The sequence below is a fragment of the Orbicella franksi genome, chromosome 14, assembly GCF_964199315.1.
Source record: "Orbicella franksi chromosome 14, jaOrbFran1.1, whole genome shotgun sequence".
NCBI classification, from domain to species: Eukaryota; Metazoa; Cnidaria; class Anthozoa; order Scleractinia; family Merulinidae; genus Orbicella; species Orbicella franksi.
The window spans coordinates 6303992-6331418 of NC_138158.1; the positions used below are offsets into that span (position 1 = coordinate 6303992).

Consider the following 27427-nt stretch of genomic DNA (forward strand, 5'->3'; position numbering starts at 1 on the left):
TGCTATTAAATCATCTTTTTCTTGCAAAACATTTATGAAAGACTGGACGTACTTTTGTTTAGAATCTGAAAACCTTACTTCGTTTGTTGTTTTTAAATATTGTATATAGAAATTTCATAGCTTTGTTATCATTGATTTTAACCATGTCATCTTTTACGTTTTACAGGTGGTGCTGAATTCTCTTCAAGCTGACAACTGTCTCAATGTCCTATCCAACTTTCGAAGGAGGAAAGTGGTACGTTTTTACAGTAAAACAGCAATGCCAACACGATTACTGTCAACAAGACTTTTTGCTCACTGAGATTTGATTTTCTAAACAAACTCTATTAGAAAAACAATATAAATAATGTTTCCACGAGGGGGTATTCTCCACGTCCCCATCTAGGGACGAAGGGTTATGTGACTGCTTATTTGTTAGTCGCCACGTAAAGCTCTCTCCTTGACTTGTCGATTCAAATATAAACACTGCAAAAATGCTTAAGTATTTGTTTTCTTTTCTCGTTGAAGATCAAATTCATGGAAGGCAGCTCAATTTTTGTTCGACTCTCAGATGCGAGGAGAGCAGAAGAACTCCCTGCCTCGAAGGTACGAATATTTACATTGCTTTGCAGTGGGTAGTCAAATAATACCATAAATCGAAAAATCACACTGAAAGTTCGTCTTCTTTTTGTCCGTTTGATCGCAACTCGGCTAGCTTGAGTATTTTCTCCCCGCCCCTCTCTCTCCATACCCAAAGTATTTTGTCTCCTCACCAGTTTTCTCTCAACAAATTGTTCAAGATGGCGACTCTAAGAACGCGATGACCCGACGATTTCAGCGCTAAAACTACAGGGCCTTGCTGTCATCACACTATTATATAATTGACGAGATGTCCTTAGATCAACGCGGATCTAGATCTAGACAAATTTGCTAATTTTCTTTCTTTATCTTCTGTTACTTTTTTTTTGTCAGATGAAGGCCAAACAAGACTACTTGCCGAAAGAAAAGCTGGAAAAATATCTGAATATGAATCCGTCTTCTTCTCTAAGTTCTCTTGTACCAAGAGGGATGACTGAAGATGAGTTAACTATGGAACTAACAGACAAGTTTACGAGTGTACGTTATTGGACCACTTCTGGATTTTAGTAGCTAGGGTTTTATTTAGCCAAGATATTTGAAGCTTATTCGAGACAAATCCAGCGGTATTGATTGCATGGTTTACAATAGTAATATAACTTTGGGGTGTAATCGGGCGAGTGATTTTAGTTTGATCGAATATACACCCAAGGCTGATTTTAAATTACTATTTAATCGGGAATTGTTTACAAGGGAACCCTAACCAAAGGAAAATGGGCATGTTAGCCTCATGGTTAGTATGTTGGAATCCGCATTGAGCGGGTCGGGTTCGAGCCCTGGCCGGGAACATTGCTTTGTGTTTTTGGGCAAGACACTTAACTGTCACAGTGCCTCTCACCACCCTGGTGTATAAATGGCTGCCGGTGAATTTAATGCTGGGGGTAACCCTGCGATGGACTAGCATCCCATCCAGGGGTGGTAGGGGGGGGGGGGGGTAGAGCGCGGCTTCCCCGCTTTCATAGGGCACTCAAATTGTTTAAAAACCGCCAAACTACGCAGGCTATATTTCTAGCCGCTTCATTCTACAGCAACCGAAATAAATGCCAAGAGCTATGAGCCTGTTGTTTTTGGCAACTAGAATTTTAGATATCAAGTAAATTGGAAGGCACTTTATCAATAGATGTGTGACTGAGTTAATGTAATTTGCGCCATTTCAAGAAAATGCGTTATGGGAGGTTTTTACGAGCAGTGTTTAATATGCCGTGTTCGTTTTCTTTCGTTGCAGCTAACAAGTCAATTGTTGGGAACATACCAGAAAGACACCTCATAGCACGCGACTTGAAGTACCACCTGGAACTATTCAAGCCCTCCAATCTCGTTCCCAGTCCCCTTCCCTCACGAGGTTGTGTGGCATTCCCAAGAGAAACGCTTGATTCTGGATTCACTAAACCCTACTTACACCCCGGCTTTTTGAAACATTGTGTAGACTTCGTCAAGCTTCGATCTTAATTGCTTTAAAGGAAAGCATACAGAAAGCAAAAGTTCTATTTGAAACACGCAAAACGCAATCATACATAAAAAAATTGCCGTATACACTTTCTGAACAGATGTACGTATACTTGTTTATAAGGCAAAAAATAAAAAATAAATAAGAGAAATATGCCAGGTAATAGAAGTGTTTAACAAAAGATACAGGCCTGTGGCCTGTGGTTCGCAGAAGTGTGTATAGATTTTAGAAGTGGTGATGTAGAGAAAAACTTAACTTGAACTTTCGAGTATTAAATTAATCATTCAGTCATAATCATGTTCAGTGGATGAAGAAGTTCCCTGGTTATTTAATCAGCCCTTTTGCAAGGCCATCCTGCACGGTGGAACAGACAACAACGGGTTAGAGAGAAACGAATGATTAGAGAGTTCAAGAATGACATTTATGGTAAACGGCAAAAATTAAACTTTTGCCATGTTCTTTTAGCTGTTTGTATACTGAGGAAAGAATAATTATATTTGCCGTGAATTGCCGATTGTTTTTCTGTTAAAATGCAATTATTGCCGTTTGCCGTTAAGTTCGTTCTTTGAAACTGAAGGGACCCCGCCGTAACTCCTGATGGAACGCGCTGTGCCGAGTGTCAGAGCAGGGTTAAATGTCGGCCTGGGTTAGACTGACTTTTAGCCAATAACGTTGGGTGTTGACGTCATGACGGTTCGAGGTAGCATACGGAAAACGTTCAGGGGAATTCACAACGTAAAGCCCGAGGGAATGCACGATGTAACGAATGGACAACTGAGCGGGGGGCGGAAACTTAAGGAAACTTAAAAGGGTTAGCTGTTACCCAAAGATGGGTGTGGCCAAGGCTGAGTGCTGGACAAAGTCGGGTGTCTGCCCATGCCAGTACTAGGACTAAGAATGAAGGGGGAAAAAGAATATAGGACGCACTGCAAATGTATGCGGCACGCATGGGTAAAGAGCAAAGTAAAGCATTCATGCTAGCTAAAATCGAGTGCTTACGTAATTGATGTGAGCTAAGGTGTTGGTATCAGCTCATGTTAAGGTATCTGTATTGAGTATTGACCATAGATGGTTTTGGGACGACGTTGGATACTGTCCCAGGCTATGGTACTGAGAGCCTTTTAAAACAACTCTTCTTCACAACTACTTCTCCGATCCGTTCTTTATCCATTACATTTGCGTCTGTCGCAGAAGAGTATGCATTGAACATACGCAAGGCTTAGCCCGAGAGACAATTTCGTCGCGTTTGCTGTGTTTTTTTCCCGTCAATTCCGCCCATGAGATTCAGTGTGAGGTTGTCTGGTGTGAGTATGCCCGATCATTGACCGTCTATTAAAATCGAGTCATTTGGTCGGTCACCCGCCCGTACTCCCTTATATGTCCTGTATAGCCGGGTGTATATAGGTGTGTGCGGCCCCAAAAGGTAAGATAAGATAGCTTTATCATATAAACTCTTGGTCCTCAGCCATCGTGGCTTAATTAAATAGGGTGTGTGTTTTTGCACTCTAGTCTTCCAATGGGTATGTTTTTTTTAGAAGAAGCTACTTTTTCATCATTATCGATAAGACCATCAACAAAAATACGTTATAGCAGAATCCAGTACAGGAGTGTTACACAACCTCGTTACTTCTTTGCCGCTGGTCAGTTCAGAACGAGGCTCGTCTTCGCTTAGAATCGAAAGATATAGCGGAAGTAAATTTGGTGGCGATGATTTGGCTTGTTGGAAAACTTTCGATGCTCAAATGATTTTGTGTGAAAACCCTAGAGCAATCGAGACATAATACGCGAATGGAGCAAGACCTTGACAATGTTGAACAAGAAAAATCAGCCATCGATGAGACAACAAAAACCTTGAATGAAGTCCATTTCGCTAGCACGATCAAGTTGAACGTTGGTGGTAAAATTTATAAAACAACACTGGACACTCTGAGAAAGGATCCGGATTCCATGCTGTGTGCGATGTTTTCTGGAAGGTTCGAGTTAAAAGCGGACGAAGACGATGGAGCATATTTTATTGACCGTGATGCTGAACTTTTCCGGTATGTAAGCTTCTTTATATTATATCTCTGAGCTGGTACGCGCGCTGTGATTGGGCAATTTAGCGGGCCGTATTCTACTGTACGGCCCGCTAAATTTAAAGCTGTTTTTTGTTGCCGAAAAGTTTCGTGATTTATAGCCAAGTGTTCTTAACTGTAATAGCAAAATTGTCTAAAATTGTGTATCAATAAATTTTTGATGTGCATCAGAAATTTGAAGCCATTCTGCATGAATAGAAATCGTCCCTGAACAAGGCAGACACACACAGTAGAGATATAACAAATATGTCACTAACCTTGTCTTCTCAGTGTGTAAGTTGGAAGAGGGTCCCCAATAGGTTTGGCGGGATGCAGGATTTGGCTTTTTTTCGCTGTGATATTTGGGATTTGAGCTGAAAACAGGGGCAGGAAGCGGGAATTACAATTACGAGCGGGAGCGGAATTTCGTGTTTTTATAGGGTTGGGATGTGTGATTTGCAAGGGGAACAGAGCGGGATACGAGATTTCAATTCTTACGTGACCTCATAAATTGTTATTGACCAGCGCAAGAACGACAGGCTGGCAGAAACGAACCTTAAATGTGCGTTATAGCTGTGTCAGGTTTCAAGTAATGAATAGCAACAGATCTGTACCCTGTCAGGTTCTGTCAAACATATCCATTATTGCTTGACTACGTTACCATCATGAGACTGTATGAGGTCTTTGAGTCCTATTCCTACTGATTGCAATCATTTGTGTTGACCTCTGACATCAATGACATCTGTCCATTTCCAACTTTTTCGACGCTTCCGTCTGAAATCTTGGCCCCGATCATTTCTAGTTTTTCTAGTCTTTCGACCTTTTCCAGAGCACTTGGTTTGTTTTGGCCTGGATAGCCACACCGGATGGCGGTGATAGTTACCGTACGATGCGCCATATATTACGAAAAGGATGCGCGAGCAGGAATGCCTTCATTCAGAAAGAAAGGTTCAGAGCCCAGATTTCAAGGAAAGTGAAGATGCTGAAAGCTTTGAAAGAACCGTCGAGTGTGTATACAGGCCATTTCTTTCCCTTATACATGGACAAAAGAAAACAAAACAGTAAACCGTTTATGGAAAGAAACGTTATAATCATTTGTGCTTACTTATCTGCTACCCATTGAATTCTTTGGTGATCTTTCATATGATATCTATTTTTAAAAAGTTTCTGTGTTAGTAATTAAACTAATTATTAATTTAATAAATTAATAATTAATGCATAAACGTCTTTGAAAGTAGGCGGGATCGGGATTTCCAGTCAAAAAAGGGTGGGATGGCGGGATTAACAGGAAAAAACAGGTAGCAAAGCGGGATCTGAGAACCCTATTGTGGACCCTCTTGGAAGTTACAGATCCTCATTTTCCCCTTTCAATTTATGGCCCACGCACTTTGCACTTGGGCCATAAATCAATGGGGGAAAAAATCGGTCCCTACCTTCAGCACAGCCCTCGAACTTGGTCAGTAAGAGGCAATTTATATAGTGCCTACGTCACGAGATAATTATCAGATTTTAAAAATCCTTGTATAAATGCACCGTTGCTTTGAGGCTTCAAAGGACCTGCAATTTGGGGTACTTTTAATTATTTCTTTACCTTTCATTTTATGAGCAAGAGTTATTAAGGCCTCGAGTCGATATTGGTGCAAATTTATCAACCATTCTGTATATACATGCTATACTGATTGCCTGACTTCATACATGTAGTATTCATCATTGGCATGGGTTGGGGAGGGCTGTCGTCATGCTACATGGAGAACGGCATAGAAGAGGCCTTCCAAGGGGGGTAGTTGTGTCATCATGTTTCATCCTTTTGTATACCGATGTCGCCTAACCAGCGGAAGCAAATGTCACTGTCATTTTTCTACATTAAGTCATATGTCGCTGTTGCTACAAGGTGGATTTTTTTAGAGTTTATTCACATGGAAAAGCACTCGTTTTCTGAAATTTACAGACTTAGAAGAGAATGTAATTTCTAAATAGGCAAAAAGTCCAAAAGGGACCATGTCGCTGTCATTTCTAACTTGCTTCTTGTGTTGCTGTCAAGTTTTAGCGGACGGGTGCATTCGATTCACTTGTCACTGATTAGAAATTCTCATGTCGCTGGTTTTAAGGGTCGTGTTGCTTGACATTGCATATTGAGGGTCCTAAACAAGTTTCTTATATAAAGTTAGTTGAAGAAAGGAAAATAAAGAAAATGGCCAGAGATAACTACAGTGAAACCTCCCGTAAGGAACCACCAAAAATGTCAAGCCAAGGTGGTCATGTGCGGGAAGTGGTCACTTATGAGAGCTTAGACCATATTAGGTCAAAATGTTGCCTCACTAGCATATGGTAACATCAGAGACTTACGCCATGTTTTAATTGTTTTATTCATGGGAAAAGTCAATTTCAAGGAAAACATTGAGAAATTTCCCTCTCTTGTACAGTGAAACCTGTATTAAGCGGACACCCTTGGGACACTCACTAGTGTCCGCTTAATATAGGGCATCCACTCTTTATTAAACCTTTTGTAACTCAGTGTAAGATCAAAGACTGCTCATAGCACAATGTCCAGTCAGCCAAAGTGTCAATCTGAATTAATCTACATATTTTTCTGAACAATGTTGAAGGATCTGAAAGGAGTCTGAGCTGAGCTTTTAGAAGTAAAGTGTCTGCTTATTGCAGGTTTTTGTCACAATATTGGTGTCCGCATCCGCTTAACAGAGGTGTCCGCTGAATGCAGGGTTATTTTTATTTTTAAATGTGGGAAGAAAATTTAGGGACTCAAACTGGTGTCCACTTAATAGGGGGTGTCCGATTAATATGGGGTCCATGTAATACAGGTTTCACTGTTCTATCCAGTAATGCAATAATGTTACAACACCTTATCATCTTATTTACGCTCTATTATCTGTCAAGCGGTCACTTACAGGAGGTTAAAAACAAAAGAAAATTTTAAACTTTTAAGCTCTAAAAGTGGTCACAGTCACTTATGAGAGGTGGTCGCTTACGGAAGGTTCCAAATATAGTGATTTGATTGGGAAACTTTTGGTATTTTGGAAAAATGGTCGCTGAGGAGAGGTGGTCGTACTTGGAGGTTTGACTGTATATCCATTTACTCTGCGCCAAAATTAGAAAGCTTGGGTTGCACGTTGTCAGGTGCGTGTACATATTTTTTCGTCATTTTCTCCCTTTTTCCTTTGAAGGTACATCTTGAACTACCTCCGCAATAATGAACTCCTTTATCCAGATGACAAAATAACTCGAAGGCAGCTTCTTACAGAGGCAAAGTTTTATCAGATCCAAGGAATAGTAGATCAACTGGAGGAGGAAATTTTTCCATCTTCTGTGATATTAAAGGACAAACTGTCCTGGTTACCACATGGTGCGAGCTGTTCACTGTTGTTCCGAGCTTCTGATGATGGTAAAAGACCAGGAGACTTTCATCGTTGCTGTGATAACAAAGGTCCTACTGTTGTGCTGATAAAACATGGAGAATTCATCCTTGGTGGTTATACCTCAAAATCATGGCAAGGAGGTATATGATATGTGTGTTTGAATTTAACGTTTAGCTTAGTCCTTTTACCATGTTTACATCAGTACTGAGTTGCAAGACAGTGATAACTGAATGCAGTTAGTTTTAAAGAGTATTTGAGCAGTTCAGAATATACTTGTGCTCTGGGATAACCTGTATGTTAAAATACAACGACTGTGACAACATAAAGAGGGTGTCTCAAAAACCTAAGACCCAAGACCCCTTCCAAATCTCAAAACCCTAGACCTAAGACTCCACTGAATCTCAAAAACTAAGACCTAAGACCCCTCTGAATCTCAAAAACTGTGACCTATGACCCCCTCCGAATCCCAAAAACTAAGACATGAGACCATCTGAATCTCAGAAACTAAGACCTAAGACCCCCTCTGAATCTCAAAAACTAAGACCTGAGACCATCTGAATCTCAGAAACTAAGACATAAGACCCCCTCTGAATCTCAAAAACTATGGCCTAAGACCCCCTCTGAATCTCAAAAGCTAAAACGTGAGACCATCTGAATCTCAGAAACTAAGACCTAAGACCCCCTCCGAATCTCAGAAGCTAAGACCTAAGACCCCCTTTGAATCTCAAAAACTATGACCTAAGACCCCCTCTGAATCTCAAAATTTAAGACCTAAGACCCTCTCTGAATCCCTCAAAAACTAAGACCTAAGACCCCCTCTGAATCGCAAAAGCCAAGACCTAAGACCCCCTCTGAATCTCAAAAACTAAGACCTGAGACCATGTGAATCTCAGAAACTAAGACATAAGACCCCCTCCAAATCTCAGAAGCTAAGACCTAAGACCCCCATTGAATCTCAAAAACTATGACCTAAGACCCCCTCTGAATCTCAAAATTTAAGACCTAAGACCCTCTCTGAATCCCTCAGAAACTAAGACCTAAGACCCCCTCTGAATCTCAAAAACTAAGACCTAAGATCCTCTCCAAATCTCAGAAACTAAGGCCTAAAAACCCCTGTGAAAAACTAAGACCTTAGTCATAGACTTAGTTCTTAGTTCTGTTCTAGACTGGTAAGAAATCAAATCTTTTCATTCTTTTGTGTTCCTGTTTACATTCTAGACTCAACCAGACCCTACCCTATACCAGATAGTCAATCTTTTCTGTTCATACTGTTTAAAATTTCTGGAAATGAACGGATGATGAAGATAACTCCTAAACTGGGTGCTTATGGTGGAATCATTTGTCGCTCTGATAGAGGGCCAAGCTTTGGTTCCCCAAAAGGCTGTGATCTTGAGGTGCTACAGGACACAGAAAGGTTTGGGTCTGATACCTTAACATGCAAGCTTAGTTTAGGTTATGGCTTTCAGTCTCCTAAACATCCTAAAAAGAGTATTTTAACCAGTGGGTTGCCTTTTAAAATAGATGAGCTGGAAGTATTTCATATCGAATATTAGATTCACTTTGTATCTGGTTTCATTTATGGACAAAATAATCAAATCTATGGATAGAGTAATCACTGACTGAGTGTTTGTCATGTTCCATTTCATACAAGGCTGTCATAAAACATTTCATTTCGGTTGCGATCAGCAAAAGAGATAAAAACAAACAGTTTTATTTTATCATTTAAAAGATGGTGGACTGTTCCTATCGAATATTCAACACCTGTAAATTCTCAAATCAGATTCTTTTTTTGCCATGTCTCTTTTCTTGATCACAACCTTATTGTAGACAAGCATGTGGAAAAATCACTTGTCTGTCTTTATAAAGAATGCTCTAGTTAAACCATTGATGAACTGCAACAGTAGATGTGCTTTGAGAATGAAGCATGGACTCGTAGCACTGAGTTTTGTTTCAAAATACATGCAAAATTCTATTGCCTATAGAGGGACTGTCCTCTGGAACCCAAGGGGTTACTCCCTATAATTGCCTATACCAGGAGGCTCCACCCAAAATGGGTACCTTTTTTAGGCTTCAGGTGTATAAAATAGTAGGGACTTCACAAGTTGAGGTATGTGAAAGGGTAGGGAAATCTGTCATTTTAAGTTGTTTTAAATGGTCTTTAATTGAAATATTTCTAACAGACGCACCTTAATGTCACTGTGAGTACATGAAAATGACAAGAAGACTTCGCTAATCCTTTTTTGGTGATTTATTCATAATATGTGCCAGTTAAGAAAGTATGTGAAAGGCCTTCGATTTTTCGATTAAAAATATACGAAAGGGCACCTTTTCTGTCAAAATGGTATACAAAAGGGTAAAGGGTTGGACCTCTGGGCAAAGCCTCCCTGTATAGAACTTTGTTCAGTACCCTCCCCCCCCCCCCCCTCCCTCCGGCTCTGGAATGTGTTTGGACGTTCAGATGGATCAGTCTTTGACTGTATACACATCAAGTCTTTTGTGAAAAACATAGGAAAGTGTCACAATTTGAAGGACTTTAATTTTAACGTGTTAGCTCAGCAAACAACCAATAGTACAGATTAAGGAATTTCATATATTTTTAACCTCGGCAAATGTTGTAAGACTTAAAGTTTAATGTAGATCTTTCCTTTTTATTTTAGTTAATTATATTGAACTGTAATTGTTTAAAAACAATTAAAACGTTCTCTGGCTGAAAAATTTAAGGTAAAATAAGCTCTTGGCTGCCAACCCACAGCCTTTGACGAATGGGGTGGGGGGGGGGAGGGGGGTACTCCCTATAATTGCCTGTACAGGAAAGCTTCACCCAAAAGGGGTAGTCCTTTTTTAGGCTTCAGGTATTTAAAAGCGTAGGGATTTCACAAGTTTAGCTATATGAAAGGGTAGGGAAATCTGTTTATTTTAACTTAAAATTTTTCAGCGAGAGAATGTTTTAATAGTTATTGTTTTCAATATGTTTAACCCTGGTTGCACACCTGTTTTTAATTGTAATTGTTTTGTTGTTTAAAATTGGTAAGTACACGACCCCACAACCTGCTGAAAGCTTTGTCGTGCTTAAATAAAGGTTGTATGTATATAAGTTTGTATGTATAGGTTTAGCAAGAGTTGGCATTGCATTTTGCACATTTGAAGGAAGAAAACTATTCTCTAAATAAGATCTGTAATAAAAATTGCTGTATTTTTAAAAAAATAATAAAATAAGTAATAAAGAAGCCCTTTTGCAATTCATTTTAGACTAATGTTTTAAATTTTTAGATATTTTCTTAGATTTTCCTCTGATATTGTAAAGCGCCTTTGAACATTAGGATACTGGCGCTATATAAATCTTATTATTATTATTATTATTATTATTATTATTATTATTATTTTATTATTTGGTTGGCTGGAGATTTAAACCTTCCAGGTTTTGACTGGCTAGAAAATAACACCAAACCTAACTGCCAATGTCCCAACCTCCATGAACAGTTCTTAGCTATCCAGTGTGACTATGGTCTTATGCAGATTGTAGATAAACCTACAAGACATAATAACATTTTAGACTTGTTTGCTACCAACAATTCATCACTTATTCAATCTACCCAAGTAATTCCAGGCCTAGCAGATCTCGAAGCAGTGGTCAGTTGTTGAAGAGAATTTATCGTCTATTACCAACAAGCAAAATGCAAAAGCCCAGAAGGATATCGTTGTTTAACAAAGCAGACGGGGGCAACTCTAGAGCTTACATCCTAGATGTAATATATCAAACACGGGAGACAGTGTTACATCGGGATATCCAAACACCGAGAAGAGAGTTGAAAATGCGGCGCGGAGCGGAGCATTTTTGACCAAATTCGAGGTGTTTGGATAGCCGATGAAACACTGCCTCGAGTGTTTGATATATCTTCTCAATCGAGACAAAAACTAAGGAGTAAACGGAGAAGTAAAATCGTCAAAATCTATGCTAATTAAGACCAGGTATCCAAACCTCCTCCAAACCTCCTTCACTACCTGAAAGAAGGATTGGGCAACTTTGTTCCAGTCAAGTCCGCAAGGGATAAAAATTATTTGCTCCGGATAAATGCTGATCTCAAGCGTTTGATCAGAAAGAGAGATAAGTGCTTTAAAATTAAAAACACCCAACTCTAGAGACACTAAACACAATAAATTGCTGAAAAGAGAAGTTCAAAAAAGAATCGGACAGGCTTATTGAGACTACGTGAATAATATGTCTAATATATTTGAGGAACCAGATGGCGGTAAACGCTTCTGGTCCTTCATGAAACACGCACGTACAGAAAAAAAAAATCACTGGTATTGCCTCCTTGAACTCAGGAGGTCTGGAGCTGACTGACTCGTCAGCCATAGCAGAACTGTTAAATAAACATTTCCAGAATTATTTCTTTCAGCCTGGTCCAATGAAACTTGCATAGACTGCCGAGGCAGCATTAAACCTACGTATGTCCGGCAGGAACCACCATCCAGTTATGGTACGCTTTTTTTGTCTATGCTCTACAAGATCAGAAATAACCTAGCATATGTAGATAACATAGCGAACTGCATTCAGTTAATTATTCTTCTACCCGCTCATCTGGACATGCTTTTGACCCTTTGACTGCCAGCGGTGCATATAGACGCCCTGGGTGGGCGTGCTCTTTGTACCACATGTGACGTCATCAATTTACATGTCACTAGATATTCTTGGTAAGCAGATAGTAGAGCTAAGATAAATCTATCGGCACAACAGACTGTTTTAGATATCGACAACATTCTGACAGGAAATTGAAAAACAACGTTGGTGGTAAAATGGCCCATTATACCTAAATTTTGGCTTATGCGCGCGCGCCAAATTAAAATATTGTACATTTTGGTACCTAATCTTGGAGAAATCTCTCGTTTTGGTAAAAAATATCTTTCTCAGCAAAACTAAGGTCCATTTAGCGTCATGGCAGCCAAAAAACTTAACAGTTAAAAACGGCGTTTTTTTGTGAAAATTTGGCAGTCAAAGGGTTAAAGTACCCATTGTTTAAAGTTTTCACTCCTGCCAAGGACTACGCAGGAGCGGAACAGATCGCCCAAGAAGCTAATTTTACGATTTATATTATACATCAAAAAATTACTCGATGATATCACGTAGATTGATGACGAAAATTTTGTGCGGAAACTTTGAAAAACATTTTCTCGAATGAGCTTTTTGAAAAACTCACTCGTGCAAATTAATTCCAAATTGAACTCGAAACCGTATGATTACCTATACTTATTAGTTATGCTTACGATTTATTAAATCTATTGGTTTAGAGCGGTTGTGAAATTAAATCCTGAACAAAATTCAGGCCTGAACGGGATTCGAACCCATGACCTCTGCGATACCGATGCGGTGCTCTACCAACTGAGCTATCAAGCCAACTGGGGGCTGTCACATTTTAAGTTCGTAATATACCCCTAGATGGTGAAGAATACAAATGAATATATGAAAGATCATACATTTGAAATGCGGAGAAAGATATGAAGACATAGGTGATCAATTAACGTGAGGTAACGCGGTGAGGTGACACGATTTTTTTTTATAATAATAAAAATTTCTTTTAATACAATACAGCAAGTCACATTACTTACAATACTGATACTTACGCAACTAACAGTACAATACATCTACTTGCACAACTTAGAATACAACGCAGCTACTTACTATACTTGCAATACTTATTAAGCTACTTTACATTGTTTTCGATACTAACTGAAACATCTACTCCACACTACTTACAATAGTTATAGAGCTACTTCACACTATTTACCATACCAATGCAGCTCAATCGATCTGAAAACAATGTCTGTGTTTGATGTAAATGACAATATTGAAATCACTGAGATTCATTTCCATAATGTAATCCTAGAATAATATATTGACCTGAGTTTAGTGGGGATATCCCAGCTGCATGCAAAGATAGTCCTGAGATGGTGTATAGTCTTCTTACGTATTAAACGCACTGAAATAAAAAATCGCAACTATCTTTCGCAACCCACGTTAAGACTCGCAACAACTCGGCCTAGTTTTGTCATGGGCGGCTGTACACAGGCTATTTTGTCACATCCTAGATGGGTTTTAAAGGAGCTACGTCACCGTTTGAGCATCTTGAAAAGTTTAGCCCAAATTTTTCAAGTTTGTCGTTTGTAATCCGTGTCAATCTTCTCCATCCTTAACCATGCTTGTTCCTTTATGGTTTATTATTATCTCTTTGGTGTTTTTCTATCTTAGTAAACTACGATTTTCAGGTTTCCTTCAATTTAAAGGTAATTTCGTACGCGGCCAAAATAACTCAAGATAGCGTGACTGAGCTCCTTTAGCAACAAGTTTGGTAGCAGATAGCTTTATGTTTTATTGTTAATTGTATTATTCTTGATACAAATGATCCTCCCGACGGTGAAATTTCGTTACAACATGGTTTTGTCTTCTTTTTCATCGCCCTGCAAAATCTCGTCTAGAAGGCAGTTCACTGCTTGTCCGAAAACACTTCTCTCACCGGATTCCCAGTCGCGTGACGTGATCTCAAAATGACCCACAAACCCGTTATCTTTCCAGAATTGATCCAGAGCTAACTCGCTCTCAAATATTTTTCCGTGTCCGATCCACTTCACTGAATTCGCACAGGAATCCACAACATTCTCCGTCACCAAAACGCAAGGGATCGGAGAACAAACCTCTTGGGCTATCTTCGTCCTCCACTTCACAGCTTCAGCGAGTGACGCAGGGTGACGCGGTCCCCAGAACACCACCGCCCCATGACTGTGCTGGAAGAACACCTTGGTCATTGCTGAAAATCGCTCCAGGTCTGATATTTCGCAGAGCTGAAGGACTACCGAATAGTAATTTTTCAGGCTGCCATAACGTTGCCAATTTGCTCTTTTTAGGTAGAAATCAATGCTATTAAAAGGGTGGACTCTAAATCCTGGCTTGATTCCAAGATAGTCCTTGATGAAGATGCCCTTAGATAGCACGCCTGCTGTGCAGTCTCCAACACAAACGATTTTCAAGGGGTCTTCTTCAGTGGCCTCCTCCAAGCGGTCATACTGAGACAACGAATGGGAATATCTCTTGAATGTTTTCATTTCCAAAACGGTGACTTGTTCCTTGAGAGCTCTCCCGTCTTCTGAATCAGTTGGGTCTGCCACCGTCATTTCAATATTGCGCAAGATTTCTTTCCCTTCCTCTAAATCTGCTGGATCTGCGACCTTCTCCTCGAGTACATTGTCATTCCTGTCTTTACAATCGTTTGAGTCCATTGTGCCTTGGACATCCATTTTCACCTTGCGTTGAAATTATCCGAGTTGTATAATTTGTAATTTTTTTTATATAATTTGCTGACTGTTTATATTCGAAGGTGCAAAGCTCAAGAGCTTTGTTGATTATTTTGCCATTTCTCGACCATTATTTCCCAACATATCACAATAATTGCTGCAACTGGGCTTGTTTTCAAATGTTTACCATTGCGGTCACAGCGCAAATAATAATGTGGAACGTGCGTCAAATCAAGTTAAAACGTATCGTGCGGAATTGTTGATTATGGGGTCACCTTGTGTCATTGCATCATCCATTTACTGTTATTGTTCTAAATATATCTAAGTATCCTTTGTAGTACGTTTACGGATCATTTTCGTGACTGGCTGAGAATGTGTATTTACTCAAATAAGCGCCGCCCCCGATTAATTAAGCGCCGCCCTCGAATAAGCGCCGCATTTGGGATAAAAACGTTAATTAGCGCCCGCCCCGAATAAGCGCCGCGGCCAGGATGCGGCGCTTATTCGAGGAATTCGGTGTAGCTAAAAATCAATTACGTATACAAATCTCAAGTCTGGCTTAGCATTGGAAATTTATTTTCACCAAAAGCGAATCGAAGTTGCCTGAAGCTTAAGACACCAATTGAAAAGTGCGCGAAGGGATGAATGGTGACAATAAAAAAGACGCTTCTGTTCCGTTACTGCTAAATTTTTTCAAAGGCTGAAAATGAACCTTTTAATTTTTTAAAAGAAAAAACTTCTTCGTCGCGTTCATATTTTAAATAAACGTCGCCCTCAAATAAGCGCCGCCCTCGAATCATGAGCGTCGGGTTTGAGGCGCGAAAACTGATTTCAAAAGGCGCTTATTCGAGCAAATATGGTATAGTCAAAATGAAGTAAATATGCACACTAGGGTAGGGTTATAGTCAAGCAGTTTAGTCAGGGATAGAACGCTGAATTTAGAGAATTTAGTTCTATAGTAGAGTTAGCCCGTGTATCACCTCAGATGCCGCCTAATATTAGGTGCGAGCCGTCGTAACCATGTAAATTCGAACCTGCACTAACGGACACCTCTCCACATAAGCAACTTTTCTTTTTGTACCATACATTCACTCTTGTTTTGACCTCTCTACAACAGCCACCACTCCACAACGTCAACGGCCACCAAAGACACAAATTAAGCGTGTTCAAACCGGCCAAAATAACTTCTTCACAACGACTGACGAACAGAGTATACAAAACCCCATTTTTTGAGCGGGCGTATAGTACTAGTGGCGTACAGTAATAAAAGTTCTTGAAACCTGTTCCGTACCGTGCATCGTCGGGTTGTTGACGAAAGGGAAAATATGCAGTGTAATTTATTAATTACAAACTGATCAGTGAACTCACTGTGCTTACCGCTTTGCATGCGATGTTGACACTTTTGTCCTGAACATTTTGTTTCTGTTTCATATATATATATATATATATTTTCAAAACTGAAAACTTTTTACCCTCCCCCCCCTAATAAAATTGGTGTCATATTACAACCCTACTTTGGCTGTGGAGAGCGGGTTCGACTGTAACATTTAGCGAGGCTTTGCCGCCTGTTCGGTGAATACTGCCTCTGTCTCCCGTCCAGGGATGTACACTATTTTTTTTATATAAGAATATTGTTTTTCCGGCCGAGGCTGAATATTCATATTTTTTTGCCGATTTTAGGGTGAAATAATCTTGTAAATATTCTTAGATTGTAACGTATGACATTTCTGTTTTCGAATATATTTGGTGTCTGTATGCTGCATGGTGTTAAAGTAATTTTGGAGCCAGCTTGCAGGCATTAAAGCCTGTTATGACGCACACAACTTCTCAGTGCAGCAATAAATAACGTGATCCCGCGTGAGTTCCTGGTTCCCGCGTAAACCGTGAAAAGTTTTCGTGACGTTATGCGTTTTCCCGTGACGCGGAAGACACTGGTAAAGAGCAAACATGGCGACGGGAGTTTGCAGATTTGAGAGGATTATAAACTTATTTTTGATGCCAAAACAACGATTAATATGGCATCTATGGTATCATTTTCCTTTTTAAGCATATTATTCCTCGTTTGGTTGGATTTTGGGGTAAGGAAAATGGCTGTGACGGGCTACAGAACACTGAAATGAAGACCACGTACGTACGCGTTTGATGCCACTCACCAGCTCACTGACAACAGCCTGGCAAATTATTCTAAAGGTAAGCTTAAAAACCAAAGCTGAATAATTTTTCTACTGGCGTTTTTCTGTTGCTAATACCTAAGTAGGCACTGAGCTTGGTTGAATTATATTGTGTTGCGCTTTTATAATTTATACAGCGGGAAATTCAAATGCTTACGTCTGGCACGTGCCCGCCGTTGTTTTGAGCAAAAAGTATCCGAGACTAATCTTTGTTTGAGCTTAAATAGGCTGCAAAACGAAATTCCAGCAACTTAAAAATCCTCTTGGACAATACTTAAGGTGCAAAAAGATGCTAAAAAAATAAAAAGGTGCAAAAATTATACATTTTTTAATTAAGCTTAAAAACAGAGGATTAATTTACATTTAGCTATTTGCACGTGGTAACTCTGAACTTTTGTTAATTGTTTTAAAACTCTTGTATTCCTTTATGAATATCAAATCCAGTGCGATCGTGAGCTAATTTAAATAGTACTGTGTCCATGTCCCTTTGTGCAAAATGAGAATTTTTATTAAAATGGCTTATTTTGTGGGTAGTGGGTTTTGTATGGAGAAAGTAAGGTGACTGAATTGTCCCTGATCAGTTAGAACTGCATGGTTGTATCAAGGAAATAAATTTTTGGAACAAAATGGATAAGGATGGTGATTGGTCTGCCCTGCAATACTTGTGCGACAAGATAAAAAGGGGTGGTGAATGGTTAATTCAATCTGAGTTTGTGAGAAGGGGAGAATAGCATTTTCCTTTACAATCTCAAGACATTTTGACTTTTTGAATTGCAAGACTGAGACTTCATCAATAAGTGATTCAAATGCGAGCATGAGACATTGAGACTCTATTATGTTCAGTCATCATTGACAAAAACAAATCAGGACTTTGAGACTTCTTGGCCTTGCAAGAAAGACACTGAGACAGTTTTGTGAAAAAACTGAGACTGCGAGACACACATACTGTAGTCGCTAACAAACGGTAGTAACGGTAAAAGGGACAGGAAGGTGCAGATGATTCCTTTGCATTTCAAATTGACAATACTGTAAAAGTTTTGAGTTCAATAAATTTCTATCAGTATATTTTTGGGTCAGTTAATTACTTGGTATTTCAAGAGGTTTATTGTTCTATGTTCTACTTGATAATAAGAGCCAAGTGGCCCATCAGGCTGGAGCTTATCCCAGTTTCTGTAGCATGAAGTGACTAGGAGTATTTCTACTCCCCCCTGGATGGGATGCTAGTTAAGTTTGCTGATACCCATTTATACATCTGGGTGGAGAGAGGCACTGTGAGAGAAGTGTCTTGCCCAAGAACACAACACAATAATAATAATAATAATAATAATAATAATAATAATAACAATAATAATAATAATGATGATGATGATAATCGTATCTATAACGAAATTCTTGATCGTGATTGGTTCGCTGCGTGCTTATTTGCCATGTAATTGGCGTGCAATCACGTGGGTGTCCAATTACAGGTATCCAATTTGAACTTTTTGCAATTGGATACCCACGTGATTCGCACGTCAATTGTGCACGCTTTAATGGTTTTCTTCACGATGTTTCCTACAGTTTTCAAAACTTATGAAACATGCTACATACGTTTTTGCTCAAAAGAAGTTCTCAAAAGACATTTTTTAATTCCGAAATTTGTTATAGATAGGATTAATTAGTAATTGGACCTCATGTTGTACAATTCAGGGAGTAATTGTGCTCATAATTTCAAATCGGCCTCGCGCTTCGTGCTCGTCCTATTTTGAAATTACTTGCGTGATTACTCCCAGAATTGTACTCCACTCGGTCCAATTACTATTACTAATAATAATAATGGTAATAATAATAATGATAAATAAACATTCTCACATTACATAACGACGTTTTTGGCGATTTTCCAACGATTTCCGACCACTTTCCAAAGATTTCCGAAGATTTTCAAAAATTTGTCTGAAGGCCAGACAAACGTTTCCAAACATTTTCTGCAGTTTTACGAAGATGTCCAAAGATTTCTGAACTCAAGATAACCAATAGCCTGCGTAGTAGCCGTTCCCTTTCCTTTTCCAGGCGGAGAGATCAAACAAGTAAGTGAGTAAGCGGGTGAGCAAAGGAACGTGCCTGGGATGAGAAAAAAATGGGGAGGGGGTGGGGAGAAAAGGAATCGCTTGCATTCAATCCCAAACATATTACGAAACTCTGTTCACCCACGAATTGGAAGCAATAGTACAATTTGATTGGTTAGTAGCCCGTCAATCAAAAAGTGGCATCAGAAATTTGACATTCATGCATATGCCGACATCCGGGACACGACAAGATCAAAATACATATGGCCAAGTGCGAGGAAGTGTTCTAATTTTCTGTTCAGGAAACGTTGAAAGATCTTTCGTAAAACAGCAAACACGTCGATCTAAAACTGGAGCAAGAAGCTGCCATTAGAGTCTATTCTGTGGACAGAATGTGCTTGCAATCCATTTATCAAAATACTCTTGGAGTGAAGGAGAAAATTTCAAAAGTTTAGAACTGGTCTGTCTAGTGTAAAATGGAGTTGACTGGCCTACACAACTCCTACGGTTCGTGACATTTTGTACATTTGCCCTTCTCTTTTCTGTCTCTCAACCTTTTTTTGCTTCACTTGTGTTTATGAAGGGCACTTTATGTTGTTATTAGTAGGAATATTAAGTAGAGTGGAGCTGTCAAACAGTTTTTTCGCAATGCACTATTTGCTTTTATTACACTCTATCAAGCTCATGCTGGATGCTTGTCAAAAGTGATTCACCAGACGTTAATGATCATTGGTTCTCATGTGATTGTTGGCACCCCAAGGGAGTGTGGCATGTCTGGGGGTATTGGGTAAAATGTCTGGGATTGATTGGAGGCGTTTCCTTCGCTCACCTCACCCCCTCTATCTGCTCCTTATTTTTCACATTCACTCGCAGTTTCATTCCCTTTGCATGCTTTTTTGGAGACGCTTGCTATGCAGGCTAGATAACCAAAGATTGCTGAAGACTTCCAGAGAAGTTCTGAAGATGTTTCGATCATATACCAACAAATTTAAGTGCAGTTAAAGGAAAAAATGTTATCAAACATGATATCACATGCTTTGATAAAAATGATAATATTATCCTCACATGTGGGATATAGTTGTTATCAATTTGGTACCACTTAGTATACCAAACAAACTGGAATTCCCTTTTTTTGAGCCTTGATGAAAACTAAAGAATTCAAATATAGACAGGGGACATGCCTTTAACCCCCCCCCCCCCCCCTCCTGACAGTGTAGCTGGACTGGGATGAGTTTCAAGGCAAGTAAGCAAAACACTTCTGAGGTTTATTGAAGTCGAGCAAGGACAGCAGTAAACAACTTAGCTTCGACCTTTGACAGCATGTGTTCTTTCTAAGACCGGTTTCGACCAGTTTCGAGACTATATGGCATGTTACGTAATTGTCACTAAGTGTCCCACTACAGCAGGACCTTGCTTATACCACTTGTGCTTTACTCACCCCAGAAATCACTTGTGACTGTTTTAGAATAACATAGCGTTTTTATTTGTCTCTAAAAAATGATGAAGTGGTTAAGAGAATTTGATTATCTCCTCTCCAGATTAAAGCACTGGGAGGTTTATCAGTTTTAACCCTTCTCCCTTACTGTCACAGACAGAGTGAGGGGTTTCAAATTAAAGTTTTGGATATTTTATGGAATCATTATTAAGTCTATTGTTTGTTGTTATGAAAGCACAGGTGAACATGAGAGGAAACTACTATTTTTAACAGTAATTGTCTGACTTAAATGTTACATTTATGTGTGCTATTTTCCTTTTTTGTCAGGCCACTTGAGGAAGAGCTGGATTGATGTACAGTAGATTAACAAGACATTAGGTAGAGAAGAAAAGGAAAGAAGGAAGGAAGGAATGATGCTAAAGACTGAAATGGCAAAGAGACAAACCAAATAAAGACACAGGGTACTGATGTATATGGCAACAACTGGAACAAACCAAACCAGTTATCTTGACTGACCAGGTAAATACTGCAAGTGACTGCAGAGCCATACTGCTGTAACTCCAAACAATGCTAGAACTGCTGTGACTATGAACTGCAAGGGTGTGGAAAAGAACCAGAGTTTTGAATTGACATTTGTGAATATCACCCTGGCCAACAAATAATTTGCAGGATAGCCAATTGATTCAATCTCCTTCAGTGTGTCCCCTTAAGAGACTTTTCATTAAGGTGAAACAATGAGAATCAACACATTCCCATTCCTAGCACAAACAAGCAGCTGACAAATTAGATTCTAGCCATATCCTGTGGGCAAAACTGCCAGAATGTTTATCTTTTCCAACTAAAAGAACCATCATGCCTGATTCTTGCATAAATTCACTCATCATTGCTGGTGAGCTTTAATGTAACTCTCTCAAAGCCTAAAGTTGCTATTAAGTCTTTGCCTGCTGCATTTTTTTTTTTTTTTTTTTTTTTTTTTTTTTTGTGGTTGTTTTTTTTTTTGTATTGTACTACATCTACACTGTACTGGCAATTAATAAGCTACTCGGTGAATATCAGCCAATAACTTAGAATTCTGTGGCCACCAGTGGCCGCAGAAGAGAACAAAATAAGGTTTTTAAGGTAGGCTGGACTCCTCAGAACTGTCTCCCACCCCCACCACCTCTCCCTCCCACCCCTTCTCCTCTCCCTTCCTGTCTTTTTTCCCCTCCCCATCTCTTCACTCCCTCCTCCCATTTTATACCTGCTATGGAGGCTAAGAGATGGGTGGCATCTAAATAGACTGTTTGTAGAGAAACATTTTGACAAATTTACCCACAAACATTTTAAGACGGGGTTTGATCCAAAGAATGATCAGAGCTCAAAAAAAAATTGTCAAAATTCCAAACTCTGCTAAGCGACTTGCAGATAACAGCTGCAGTAAGTTATATTCCAACAAGCAGCTCTCAAATTTTGCTTGCCTTGGACAAGTCTCAGTTTGCTCTTTTAATGATTAAGTTGGCAGACAACTTGCCTGATCCCTTGCCCATCAGGCAAGTGAGAGTAAAAAGTTACTTGCCCAGAACCTTGGAGAATCTACTCGTCCCGGACGACCGGACAGCACTTTATTCGAGCCCTGAATTGATCAATCAAACTCTTAAAGACTTAGTTAAGTTTGTCTTACATCTGTAAATGTACACAGTTACTGTGGATCATGTGTCAGGTCATAATCAAGGATCTTTTCTGAATGTCTCATTACACAGTCAACAATGGATGGACAGTGGAGAAGTTTGGACAGACAGTGGATAAACCTGGATGGACAGTGGACAAACCCAAAACATTCAAACCTTCATCAGCTTGAGGTAATTGCTTGTAACTCTTTTTGCCAGTTATCCTAATCAAATTTCAGACAGAGCAATGCCAGCCTGGTCAAATCTTACTCATAGCTCATTACTTTGGGAAACCTTACTACTAATTCTTAATACAATCATGTTATACTGCCAAGTAAAAAAATTGACAAGAATTCAAGGCTTTCCATTCAAGTGGAGCTCTTAGAATCAAGAACAATATTTATTAATATAGACATGAATGTTTTACTGGAAAATACACCTCTCGTAAAATTCATATAAATTTACATCCGAGACTGTAGTGGCATATTTTCCATTATCCTCCCTAGTGAAGATATCGATGATGTTATTTTGCACGGTTGCATTGCACGGCTGTCAAACCTTGCCAAACGCTGGTTGAAAGATGGCGAGGGATAGGGAAATACCTCTAAGGATTTAATTTACTTTTTTGCTTGGGATTTAATTTTGGGAACTCGAGACTTAAGTTTGTAAATTTTTTGGTCTCTTAAATTTAAAGACCCGAAATCTCATTTGTATTTATTTTACATCAATTTGCATAAATTTTAGAATTTTATTGAACTTTGCAGTCTTTATATGGGCCATCCAGACTTATCTTTTTACTGCCTTTAAAGGGAGGGTTTCACGGTTGGGCGCATGTCTCTAAATCAATATACTTTTGTTCACTTCTTATCAGTGTTATTGCTTTAAAAACCCCACTGAGATGTAGTTCAGTAATCACACGCTATAGTTAGTCGTGGCAGAATCGGATGACCAAAATTTTCAGAAGATTTCAGTGGATTTTAGCGATGTTGTTGACCGTTGAATTTAGTGGACATTGACCCATAAGATTTATTCTATGGTTCATAATTTTACAGCCATTTGCATGAAACATTAGGTACCTTCAATCATGGACAAAAGCAGTTGAGACACTCCCTGAAAAAGAGCTGTTTCGTTGAACGGGTGAGTTTTTCAATCTCCAATTTTCACATTTTGACCCCCTCTCCCCTTTTCAATGTTGTAGCCACGTGACAATGTCCATAGAGCATATTTCAACATTGAAAAGGGGGAGAGGGGGGTTTGGCTGTCAACAAACAAACAACAACAAACAACAATCTTTATTTCGTGCCCAGAAAAATAAATTTTATTTGCCACCAAATAAAAGCATTTACGGCTTCTACCCACGCTCCTAGCGTTACTTTAAACACAGTGTTAATTTTCAACCAAGGTTTTAAGATAATGAGGAAAGTCTGGGAGTACTGAAGGGCCAAACTAAATGGGAACGGGGTCACTAAGTACAAACTTGATTGAGCAATAATCACAAGACCATCACAAGACAATCTTGTGACTTTGATGACAATAGTGAATTCATTGGTAATAGTCACGACTTTCATTGGAAAATAACTTAGCCTTGCTTTCAGCGATCGGTATAAGACGTGGCATGTTTCTCAAGTTTGTCCTCTTTGTCTCCAGACCTGACACACTCAGCGAGTTCGACCCTCCTCCTCCCTTCCTCCTCCTCATTTATATTATGTATTTGTGATATAGGCACTTCTCCTTTTTTCTCATGCCCTCACCTTTGCAAGAGCTTAACAAATCATAATTCGTTAATATTGTATTTCATATTAGTTTTAATCAATACATCGGCCATTCTGTGTGGCCAAAATTTATCCCAACAATGGCTTGTCTGGTTTCGATTTCTTTAAGCGCTCTAGCAAACAAGCTCAACTGTTGACCTAGAAAATTTGACATAGGTACAGCTTCATAGTTATAATTTTGGAAACAAGGGAAGAAAACAAAAAAGATGCTTTTTGAAATTACAGAAGGACGCTGATAGAAAGCATTTGTTTTGCTTAAATATGTCAACACTTTTGTCCATGATTGTCTGAAATTGCCTTTCAGCAAAAATAAACAGAAATTGTAGTATATATCTGTTGAAAATACTGAAATACCATAAACATTGCAATAGAAACCATCTAGTTTTAGTTTAGGTCAGGATTTGGAGGCTTAAGAGCGGTGCAGAATAGTTTTCCGCGGACTCGTTTCCAGTCTCTGCGCATTAGCGGCCGCTTTAGTGCGCTGCAATATTTAGTGGTCTCGCTAAGGACAAAGTGAGTCCACACACGTTAGAAAACAACAAATCGTGTCTGTAAGATAATACACGTCGGTGTAGATTTTGATTTGTGAAATTCGTCTAAGTGAGTTTGCTGATAACAAACCCAGTGATTAAACTCAGCAGCAGAAGTCTGGCATGACACAAGCTATTGCTGACAATGCGACAGTTCTCGTGAACAGTAGCCGCCCATAGAAACCAGATTTTCTGCTTCTTTCCTTGAGAATATATCCAGCATATATGCCCTGAGGTGGCTTTGCAATGATTCACAACGGTTCACAACGGTTTACAATGGTTCACAGCGATTCACAGCGGTTCACATACCACAAATAAAGAGTACCGGTATCTTTTATGTTCTTTAATTGGGGATGTGAACCATTGTGAACCATTGAAATCTAATGTCTTGCTCCTGTGAACCATAAAAAAACAGAATTTAGGTAAAAAACAGAACATATTTTCGCCTTTCTGCATCAATGGCTCCTCGAAAACCATTTCGTGAAATAATTATTCTTGCCAATAATTAACCTATGTGACGTAATAATTGCACTCTACTGGTGCGCGACAGGATTTATAGTTTGCTAAACAATGATGCTGAGCACTACTGAGTAGACAAATAGAGATGATGCTGGGAACGCTTCACACTGTGTAAAACATAATACAGACACTCCCCAAAAAAGACCTGTTTCGTTGAACAGGTGAGTTTTTCATCTGCAACTGTCACATTTCGACCCCCTCTCCCCCTTTCAATGTTGTAGCCACATGACGGTGTCCACGGAGTGTATTTCAACATTGAAAAGGGGAAGAGCGGGGTTTGGCTATCGACAAAAAAGATGCTTTTTGAAATTATGGAAGGATGCTGATAGAAAGCGTTTGTTTTGCTCAAATTTGTCAACACTTTTGTCCATGATTGTTGCTTACGATTGGTTCATAGACAATGAAAAACCTGAGCCTGTGCCAAAAGGCGTGTACAGGTGAATAAATAATGCAGACATGCCCTGAACTGTGATTTCCCTCCCTTGAAAATTTGATCCATTTTCATTTGATCAGGGTTCCAGATAAGTTTTCAAGGCAGGGTGTCAATAAGGAATTCCAAGGGGTCAATTGCCAATGCTCCCACCAAATCATTATAAATTTTCTATTAATTTGTCAGGTCATGAATGTAGCTGATTTTTTAGATGGATGGGTTGCCAAATTTTCTAGGGCACGTTATATAGGGCTCTGCTCGCGTGCCAGCTAGAGCACCACTATGATATGCCTACATTGGAGGCTAATGATTAGACAATGCAATGAGCCCTTAAAAGAAACAGCTTTGCCAGAGTCCAAAACAGGGTAGAGTTTGTGTAGCATGGGTTAGCAAGGTCTACAAATGAGTTGTAAGCTGAACTAAGTTATGCACAGTCTGACCATAAGGCAGTCATTAAAACTAGGTGCATATTAAGTGAATGAAATTAAATTATTTGAAAGTAATTTATATTTTATATAATGACTTGTAATTACAATGTTGTTGTTAAACAACAAGTCATGACAATCCAAACAACTGGTAAAATTTTTTTTTTTTCGGTAATTAATGCTTAACATGGGATTTCACAATAACTTATCCTTTTGCTTGTTTCGTCACAGGATGTTAGACAGCAGAGATCATCACCAGACAGCATGGACTTGGAGAGACAAGAAAATGGGCAATAGGCCAGACACAAAGGAGGATGCTTAAAGATTGGCTACCAAGACAAGACAACAAGATGGTTTATTAAGTAGTTTGTCTATTTAATTGAATATTTATTATTTTGGCCCTGCCCGGGAGGCCTTTGAACGTGGGGTACAGCTGGCCTGGGGTTTTCCTCCTAGGGGCAAGTGGACGTACGGGGAGGTTTTTCACCCAGCTGTTGTTCCACAACCCCCGTTCTGGTTAGTTGGTTATTTGTTTAGCTTGATAGTCTTCAACTAGATCTTCATAACAGACTCTTGGCAAACTACTTGCATTGGTTTGGAGCAAGTCAATCTGATGAACTCTGACTTCACAAACTCACAAGAACAAATAACTCTCAACCAATACCAACAACTACTTTTCTTTCACTAAACAAGTTACTTTTTCATGACCTCAACAAACTTTAACTTCAAACAGAACCAACACAAACTTGACTGAAAGCAGATGCACTGAGACTACACAACATCTGACACTGACCTGTTTTGACACCTTACAGATGACTAACCAAACTTGGGCTTTAGACAGAACCATCAAAAACTTGACTAACAACAGATGGAGTGAAACTATACAACATCTAACACTGGCAACTTTGCACCTTACAGATGACTTATTTAAGACCTCAACAAACCAACCAACAAACTTTACATGTAACTTCAAACAGAACCAACACAAACTTGACTCACAACAGATGGATTGAGACTACACAATATCTGACACTGACCTGTAACTTAACACCTTACAGATCTAGATGACTAATCAGACTTTAGCTTTAGACAGAACCATCACAAACTTGACTAACAACAGATGGAGTGAAACTACACAACATCTAACACTGACAACTTTACACCTTACAGATGACTTATTTAAGACCTCAACAAACCAGCCAACAAACTTTAACTTCAAACAGAACAAACACAAAATTGACCTACTCCCTAACAGCAGATCGATTGACACTGACATCTGAAGCCAACAATTACTTACACATTGAACACGACTTCACACAAAAAAGATGGCCCATTCACAACCTTCACAAACCAACCAGCAAACTTTTATTAACTTCAAACAGAACAAATACATTTACTTGACGAACACTGTAGATGGATTGAGACTGACAACTACTTACATGTGACAACTGACTTAATTATCAGGACCTCACCAAACCTAAAAACTGCTAGCTCTTCATTGTAAAATGAAGAGACTGCCATTGATACTGCAGACTACTACTGACTTCTGCCTTATACCATGATCACCAAAACTTTACAAACTACAGAAACTGCACAAGCTGCATACCAATGCAAGGATTAGCATTGAGTCAGATAATGTTATTATTATATGTAGATGTGTGTGCCACCATTGTTCAA

The 27427-nt window shown here is 39.2% G+C and overlaps 3 protein-coding genes across 3 annotated transcripts in view; 2 read left to right on the forward strand and 1 right to left on the reverse strand.

Annotated features, from left to right (window-relative positions):
- Window positions 1-2359, forward strand: part of LOC145468082 (uncharacterized) — a 43406-nt gene extending 41047 nt beyond the window's left edge. Inside the window, exons 38-41 of the mRNA XM_081451752.1 lie at window positions 167-235; window positions 508-585; window positions 952-1095; window positions 1841-2359. Of these exons, the coding sequence (XP_081307878.1) occupies window positions 167-235; window positions 508-585; window positions 952-1095; window positions 1841-1885 (336 nt within the window). The 3' untranslated portion in view covers window positions 1886-2359. The remainder of the gene's footprint in view (window positions 1-166; window positions 236-507; window positions 586-951; window positions 1096-1840) is intronic.
- Window positions 2360-3729: 1370 nt separating this feature from the next.
- Window positions 3730-10733, forward strand: LOC145468153 (uncharacterized). Its single transcript, XM_081451841.1, has 3 exons — window positions 3730-4101; window positions 7299-7630; window positions 8709-10733. The coding sequence occupies exons 1-3, from the start codon at window positions 3851-3853 to the stop codon at window positions 9041-9043; spliced, it is 918 nt and encodes a 305-aa protein (XP_081307967.1). The 5' UTR covers window positions 3730-3850; the 3' UTR covers window positions 9044-10733.
- Window positions 10734-10801: 68 nt separating this feature from the next.
- LOC145468157 (ras-related protein Rab-32A-like) lies at window positions 10802-15172 on the reverse strand. The gene has a single exon (XM_081451844.1). The coding sequence runs from the start codon at window positions 14778-14780 to the stop codon at window positions 13914-13916; it is 867 nt and encodes a 288-aa protein (XP_081307970.1). The 5' UTR covers window positions 14781-15172; the 3' UTR covers window positions 10802-13913.
- Window positions 15173-27427: the final 12255 nt, after the last annotated feature.

Excerpts from the sequence above, each read along its gene's own strand:
- LOC145468157 (XM_081451844.1), bottom strand. The coding sequence starts at position 14,780 with ATGGATGTCCAAGGCACAATGGACTCAAACGATTGTAAAGACAGGAAT.
- LOC145468153 (XM_081451841.1), top strand. The coding sequence starts at position 3,851 with ATGGAGCAAGACCTTGACAATGTTGAACAAGAAAAATCAGCCATCGAT. Across the intron at positions 4,102-7,298 it reads CGTGATGCTGAACTTTTCCG|GTACATCTTGAACTACCTCC; the intron begins GTATGTAAGCTT and ends TTTCCTTTGAAG. Across the intron at positions 7,631-8,708 it reads CTCAAAATCATGGCAAGGAG|ACTCAACCAGACCCTACCCT; the intron begins GTATATGATATG and ends TTTACATTCTAG.